This window comes from Condylura cristata, unplaced genomic scaffold (genome assembly GCF_000260355.1).
Source record: "Condylura cristata isolate star-nosed mole 26May11 unplaced genomic scaffold, ConCri1.0 scaffold00034, whole genome shotgun sequence".
In the NCBI taxonomy this organism is placed as follows: domain Eukaryota; kingdom Metazoa; phylum Chordata; class Mammalia; order Eulipotyphla; family Talpidae; genus Condylura; species Condylura cristata.
Window position 1 is genome coordinate 2,700,319 of NW_004567135.1, and position 7,557 is coordinate 2,707,875.

The 7,557-nt window shown below is 64.6% G+C and overlaps 1 protein-coding gene across 2 annotated transcripts in view; it reads left to right on the top strand.

The window, feature by feature from the left end:
* Nucleotides 1-7,557, top strand: part of MYO1A (myosin IA) — an 18,497-nt gene that overhangs the window by 3,839 nt on the left and 7,101 nt on the right. For both annotated transcript variants that reach the window (XM_012732611.1, XM_004692426.2), the window contains exons 9-21: nt 1,555-1,658; nt 1,744-1,891; nt 2,267-2,385; nt 2,466-2,552; nt 3,599-3,664; nt 3,776-3,880; nt 5,413-5,475; nt 5,622-5,822; nt 5,942-6,168; nt 6,442-6,642; nt 6,827-6,920; nt 7,216-7,365; nt 7,474-7,542. In XM_012732611.1, coding sequence (XP_012588065.1) covers nt 1,555-1,658; nt 1,744-1,891; nt 2,267-2,385; nt 2,466-2,552; nt 3,599-3,664; nt 3,776-3,880; nt 5,413-5,475; nt 5,622-5,822; nt 5,942-6,168; nt 6,442-6,642; nt 6,827-6,920; nt 7,216-7,365; nt 7,474-7,542 — 1,634 coding nt within the window. The remainder of the gene's footprint in view (nt 1-1,554; nt 1,659-1,743; nt 1,892-2,266; nt 2,386-2,465; nt 2,553-3,598; nt 3,665-3,775; nt 3,881-5,412; nt 5,476-5,621; nt 5,823-5,941; nt 6,169-6,441; nt 6,643-6,826; nt 6,921-7,215; nt 7,366-7,473; nt 7,543-7,557) is intronic.

The following is a 7,557-nucleotide window of genomic DNA, read 5'->3' on the forward strand; positions in this document are numbered from 1 at the left end:
CAGAGCCCCTGGGACTCCCCAGCCCCCACCCCAGAGCCCCTGGGACTCCCCAGCCCCCCACCCCAGGGCCCCTGCCCCCTCTGGGTGCCCACAGCCTGACATTAAGTCCCAGCTTCTCTCCACCCTGCGCTGGGAACAGACCCCGCCCTGGCCCTTTGGCCCTCGTCCTTCTGCCGGGAACAGCCGAGCCTCAGTCTCCGTCCAGACTAGGTTCCTCTGTCCCCGAGTTGGCTGGGAAAGGGCACAGCCCTGTCCACCTGCCTCCCTCCTCACCTTCGGTCTGAGGGGTTTTACCTGTAGGTCAGGCGCTGCCAGTGAGGTCTCGCCGAGTCTGTGTCCACCTCGCCCGGGCCCTGTGCGCGGACCTGTCCCAGGAACAGCCCGGCCTCGGGGGGCGACAGCGTGTGGCAGGGCCCTCGCCACACATGTGACGAGGACCGCAGGCCAGGCAGTGCCTGGACACCGGCTTCCTCCGGGGGAGCCGGGCTGACCCCCACGGCCCTGGCTGGCGGCCTCCCAAGGCCCCCTCTTGTCCCGGCACCGAGTGTGCGAGGTGCCGGTCACGCTCTGCCCGACTCGCTCATCTCCTTTGCCCCGGGGAGCTCGGCGGCTCGGGACCCCGCCTCCCTCGGCCTGCTAGTCCTGGTGGGTTCAGTTTGTCTGAGTCACAGGAACCAGTGTCTTGTTCTGGCCCTTTCTGCCGGACCTTGCTGCAGGCTGAATGTGAGGGTGCCCCCTCATCGGCCCGGGGCTCTGGCTGTTCTTGTCCACACCCTGCAGTAGCAGTTTCCTGCTTCAAAATTTCTGTCTCAAGCGAAGCTGCCAGCAAACACTAGGACTCTCAGGTCCTTGGAATAACAACACACCCCCGGCCTCCCTGGAGCTGTGATGAAGCCACTGGCCTCGGCCGGTCGCTCGAGAGTCCCCTCCATTCGCTTTAAAAAGAAAAAATAGGTCAGCCAGGTGGATTAGAAAATAGTCCCCCCAACCAGGTCTTCTCTTGTGGAAGAGAAAACTCTAAAACCTGGTCCTTAGGATCTGGGCTCGAGATTCACCAGTGTGAACCCCAAAGCCCCACCTCAGAGAAAACTCCCCGAAAGTGCCCAGGACTGAGTAACACAGCACTTGTCCTTGTGGGTCCCCAGGGGCCCACGATGAATGAGCTGTCCGGCTGGGGGGCGGGGAGACTCCCTGATTCTCCTTCTGTCCTATTTGTCCTCCGGAGCCCCAGAGCCTCACCCGAGGGCCCGAGGGCGCATCTAGTTGCTGTTTTCAGTGTTTACAACCCTCAGGATGGAGTGGGGAGAAAAATAAGGATCTTCTTTCAGAAAGCTGGGGAAGAGCAAACCAGTAGTTATGAGCACCCACGCCCTAAATACCACTTAATAATGCAGCCTGCACCGCAGGATTTGAGGGTCCCCCCAAAAGGAGTCAGGGGGAGAATCTAGAAACGCGGCTCTGAGTAAGCGAGTGAAGCGACTGAGCTAGGGCTGGCAGGGCGGGACTGCGGGCCCCGGAGAGCCGGCGCCAACCTCTCCTCCCCTCGGCCCCCAGAGGCCTTGAAGCTGGACCAGGATCCCAGGGGCTACACGTATCTGAACCCCGAAGTGGTCGGGGTGAACGGCACGGACGATGCGGCCAACTTCCAGGCTGTGCAGGTGGGTGCGGGCGCAGGCTGAGGCCCAGGGCGCCGGAGCAGCCGGCCCAGTGGACGCTGAGGTTGCTCTCTGCTTTCCCCGGAAGACCGCCATGGCTGTGATCGGGTTCTCAGAGGCCGAGGTTCGGCGGGTGCTGGAGGTGACGGCCTTGGTGCTGAAGCTCGGGAACGTGCAGCTGGTGGACGAGTTCCAGGCCAGCGGGCTGGCGGCGAGCGGCATCCGTGACAGGAAAGGTCCGGGCCGCCCTGCTGGGTGCTGTTCCTCTCCCACCTCTGGCGGCGCAGACTGGGCTCAGATTCAGCCTCCTGAGCTGTCCCCGACCGCTGAGAGCGCCCCGGCGAGGCGTGAGGCCGGCGTCGTAAATACGACACGCCTGCGATCCGGCCTCCGGGTCTCCGCGGACGCTAGGCCATGAGCGCTCGCCTACGTCAGATTAGACTGAAGCTCCCGAGCCGCCCCCCACCCCCCCGCTTCCGCTAGCGCCTGGGTGGGCTGCAGGGGCTTCCCCAGCAAGGCCCAGGGGACGGTCTCCCGGTTCACGCACCGGCCCCCACCCTCCCCGCCCTGGGAGACGACGCCCAGGCCACCCTGTACCCTCATCACTCCAGGTATTCAGGAGATCGGGGAGCTGGTGGGCTTGAAAACAGCGACCCTAGAGCGAGCTTTGTGCTCAAAGACCATGAAAACCGGCAAAGAAGAGGTGGTCACCACGCTGACTATCACCCAGGTGCGGCCGGGGGTGGGGGGCGAGGGGCCGCGTGCCCACTCTGGGGCCGCCGCACCCACCAGCTCCGCGCCCCCCCCCAGGCTCACTACGCCCGGGACGCCCTGGCCAAGAACATCTACAGCCGCCTGTTCGACTGGATCGTGAACCGGATCAACGAGAGCATCAAGGTGAGACGTGGCCGCCAGCCTGGGGTTGACGCCACACAGGCACTCTGCCCGGAGCCGCCACCCGGCCGCACAGGGTGCAAGGCCCTGGGGCCCACTCGGCACGGACGAACCCACAAAACACGCTGCGTGGGAGACCACACACAGGCCGCCTCTTCTGGGAGTCTGGCCAGTGCAGAGTCATGACGTTTCACGTCTCGTCCGAGAGGTGGGCAGCGGCTGGCGTGGGCACCACTAGCGGCGTGCACCAGGTTTCTTCTAGGGATGATAAAAGGCTCAGGAGTAGGTGGTGGTGATGGCTGGACACCACCGTGGATGGGAGTAAGGGAAAGAACAGCTGAGCAGCCTGCAAGGGTAAATGCAATGGTAGTGAGTTAGATCAAAATAGAGCTATTATTTTGCTTATTTTTAAAAATCCGACTTATTTATGCATAAAGAACTAGGGTTCAGGGGGAGAGGACTCCCCAGACACCGAGCGGGGAGCAGAGCAGGCGGGAGGACTGAAACCCACTGCTGAGGGGGCAGCGGGGAGACAGGAGGGGGCTGCCGCGCCCTGGGGTCACCTCCCGGGCGGGGATCGCCCTGGCGCTGCAGGGGCTGTGGCCAGCTTCAGAGCTGTGCTGTGACCTTGAGCCACCCAGAGCTGTTATTTAAAATCATGGGCACAGACATGCCACCGGTTTGGAGCGAGTCACGGGACGGCACTGTGATGAAATCGATTAGGCCTTTTCGCCTGTAAAGGGGATGATCGCACTCCCAGGGCCGCAGGGTGACTCGTGAGATCTAAGCATTTAGAATAAACTGTTGGGTGGACGCGGGCGTTTTCTCCTGAGGCTGGTGTGCCTGGGCCTCGGGGGGGCGTGCCGCCCTGGAACCTGGGAGCCCCGGCCCTCCCTCCGGCCCGGCCTGCCCCGCAGAGGAGGGGAAAGCACAGCAACTCCCTCAGCTCGCCGACTCTCCTGTCGGCTTCCCCTTTCCCGACCTGTCCAGCCGGCAGGGCTGGCCGGGTGCAGAGAGCTGCCCTCAGGGAATCTGTTCCTCCTCTGCAGGTGGGCACGGCGGAGAAGAAGAAGGTGATGGGGGTCCTGGACATCTACGGCTTTGAAATACTGGAGGTGAGCGCCTCACCCACCCTCCGCACGGGGCGCTGGACAGGCAGCGTGTGCCAGGGGCGAGCGGAGGCGGCCCTGGGCGCTGAGAGTGCCTGTGGCCCACGTACCCCACAGGAAAACAGCTTCGAGCAGTTTGTCATCAACTACTGCAACGAGAAGCTGCAGCAGGTGTTCATCGAGATGACGCTGAGAGAGGAGCAGGAGGAATACGAGCGGGAGGTAGGCGCTCAGGTGTCCCCAGGTGGGACGGGCACAAAGCTGCCCGGGTGCAGCTGAGCGCCGGCATGCCCCGGAAGCCCCAACTTCCTGCTCTTCACCCCCTCCCCACCCTGCCACTCCAGGCCAGGCACAGGGGCCGGCTGCCGGCGGGGACCGAGCGAGCGGGCAGAGAGCTGACAGCTCTGAGCCGCTGTGAGGGGTCTCTCGGGGCTTGGCGCCCCAGCACGGGCCCTCTGTGTCCTCGGGATCCCCCCCAGCTGTGTCACCTCCCCTCTCGCGCCACCCACACCCTCTCAGCGGAAGTGCCCGTGGCTCGAAATTTCCACACCCCTCCTTACGCCCTGGAAACGGGCTTTCTGCCGCTGGCAGTGAGAGCGGCGCCTGCCCGAGCAGATGCGCCCCACAGTGGGGCCCCCCGCCCGCCTGCTCCCAGCCCCCCAGAGCCACGGTGCCGTGCCAGGGTTTCCGGCGGGCGGGCAAACTCTGGCAGAGGGTTTTTTCATAGTTTTGCATGTTTTTATATAAAATTTTGAAAACGATCAAGTCGCTAACCCGTCCCAGTGCTTCCGAAGCTTAGAAAGATGTTTGAAGGAGGGGCCGCCCCCCCCCGCAGCACCAGCCCCCTAGTTCCCCCGGGCGGGGGGGGCGGGCTCAGCAGGGCTCCTCCAGAGGCTTGATGTGCAGCAGTGATGACTGTGCCCCACGCTTGCTTTCATGGGTTCCAGAGCTTTCTGTGCCAGGACAGAGTTGTCTGTCGGGGCTGCATAGACTGTGCATACCACTGGTGTGACCCCCTGGGGAGGGATTGGGGCCCTGAACCCCGTACTTCCTGGAGACATGAGGGAGGCGGGAAGGAAAGGCTCGCTGTGTGCCTCGGCCACCCCTGGGCAGGGCCTGAGCGGGAGCTGGGGCCCTGGCGTGGCGTCTGGGGCGCCCTTCCCTGCACGCCCTGCACGTTCCCAATGTGCTGTTTTTGCTTTAAAAACAAAAAACTGAGGTGGCACAAAGGGGTGAAGTGTCAGCACTATGGAGCTGCCCGCAGACGCTGCTGTACTAGTTCGATCCCCGGCCACGGAGGGACCCCAGGGCCCAGCAGACCCCTCCTGTCTCCCCGCTGCCCCCTCGGCAGTGTGTTTCAGTGGATCCCCCTGTTCTGCTCCCCACTCTGTCTCTGGGGAATCCGCTCACCCCTGCACCTCTGGCCTAAAAAAATAAAATAAATCTGATTTCATTTAAATAAAATAAATCCAGGACTCACCTGGAGGCTTTGAAGACGTATCAGGCTGGCTTTGCCGTCTGGCAGTGAACGAGGCCCGGGGCCTGCAGCTCCAGGCCACAGCGGCGTGGCCACTTGAGGGCCTGTCCCCACCTCCTGCCCCCACAGATTCTTCACCACCTTGGGGGGGTGGAGACATGAACGGAAGCCGCGCCCAGGCCCTTCTAACCTGCAGGGCTTTCCGGCGGTTCTTCGTGGGGTGGGTGACGGGGGCTGGGCTGTGAGCGCCCAGGAACGTGTTGTGCCCCCTTGCCAGGGCATAAAGTGGACGAAGGTGGACTACTTCGACAACAGCATCATCTGCACCCTGATCGAGCACGTGAGTTCTCTCTCTCTCTCTCTCTGGAACCCCCCTTGGCGCCCCACTTGGTAGGATGCTGACGAGAATGCTGAGGGGTGGCGGTGAGGGTGTGCACCTCTCGAAGGGGCCACATCCAGCTTGGGTGTACATCATGCCCTGGACAGAACCAGAAAGGCATCCTGGCCATGCTGGACGAGGAGTGCCTGCGGCCTGGACGGGTCAGCGATGCCACCTTCTTGACAAAGCTGAACCAGATCTTCGGCAAGCACGGTCACTACGAGAGCAAAGTCACCCAGAACGCCCAGCGCCAGTTCGACCGCTCCATGGGTGCCCAGTGCTTCCGCATCTGCCACTACGCGGGCAAGGTGACGGGGCGCGGGACGGGGCCGCAGGAGGGAGGGGCAGAGCAGGGCTGGGCACGCTCTCAAGGAGGCGGGGCGGGCAGAGCCTGGGCGCTGCGGAACCCTCCGTCCCTCCCGCTCAGGTGACCTACAACGTGGACAGCTTCATTGACAAGAACAACGACCTCCTCTTCCGGGACCTGTCCCAGGCCATGTGGGAGGCCCAGAATCCCCTCCTGCGCTCCTTGTTCCCCGAAGGCGACCCCAAGAACGCCTCTCTCAAACGCCCCCCAACGGCGGGGGCCCAGTTCAAGAGCTCTGTGGCCGTCCTCATGAAGAACCTGTATTCCAAGAACCCCAACTACATCAGGTGATGTGCGGGGAGCGGGACTGCGCTGCGGCGGGTGGCCCTCGGGTCTGTGCGCTGCCCCACGCCCCCCCCACCCCCTCTGGGTGAGCCAGGGGCTTGTTCCTCAGAGAAAGCAGCCAGGTGAGGCGGGGAGAGCACCTGCCCTGCGAGGCCCACGCTGCCCTCAGGGGCCGGGAAGCCGGGAAGCCGGGTCAGCTCCCTCTTCTTGGGGCAGGAGGCTTGCGGGGCGCCGGCGGGCAGGCAAAGGGGAGCCTGACGCCTGGCGCCCCCCAGGTGCATCAAGCCCAACGAGCACCAGCAGCGCCAGCAGTTCTCCGCGGAGCTGGTGGCCAACCAGGCTCGGTACCTGGGGCTGCTGGAGAACGTCCGCGTCCGGCGGGCGGGCTACGCCTTCCGCCAGGGGTACGGGCCCTTCCTGGAAAGGTACCGGCTGCTGAGCCGGAGCACCTGGCCTTGCTGGCGTGGGGGAGACCGGTAAGGCGCAGCGGGGTCCCCGGAGCAGTGCGGGGGTCTGCAGGGTGCCGCGGGCAGGCCGGAGCTCAGCGGAGGGCGCTGGGCACGGGACCGCCGGCCACCTCCGAGGCCCTCAGTCGGCGGGGTCCTGAGCTTCTCCCGCACCCCTGAGCCCCTGGGCCGTTTGCTCCACCTTCTTCCGTAGGGAGGGGGTCGAGAAGCTCTTTGGGGATCTGAGCATATCCTCAGAGGAGCTGGCCTTCGGGAAGACCAAGATCTTCATAAAGAGCCCCAAGACTGTAAGTCCGAGTGGAGCTGCTTGGTGGGTGCAAGGCGGGAGAGCCCGAGTGTGTGGCGGGGTGGCTGGGGGTGGCCAGGCGGCACCGGGGCTTCACCCCAAATGGCCGCGGGCTCGCCCAGGCGTAGGTGTGTTGGAGCCTGCTCGGCCCTCCTGGAGAGGACGCAAAGTCCGGGCCAGGCAGCCTCAGCCTGAGGCTCCCAATGCGAGCAGCCAGCGTCGGGGGCCGGCAAGGCGCCCGCCAGCCGTCGGGGACCGCCGGCAGCACCTCCCAGCGCCCCTCCTGCGCCCCGCAGCTTTTCTGGCTGGAGGAGCAGCGGCGCCTGCGGATGCAGCAGCTGGCCACGCTCATCCAGAAGACGTACCGCGGCTGGCGCTGGCGCAGGCGCTACCGGCGGATGCGCGCCAGCCAGATCCTCATCTCCGCCTGGTTTCGCGGCAAAATGGTACCAGTCGCCCCCACAGTTCCACCCCCTCACCATCCAGGGCCAGTGGGAGGTGGAAGGGGGGTTCGGAAGCTGGGGTCTCCCTCACCGCCCCACCGTTTTCGACAGCAAAAGAAGCGCTACTTGGAGACCAAGGCGGCAGCCTTGGTGATTCAGGCCCACATGAGAGGATGGAAGGTGCGGTGGGGGGGG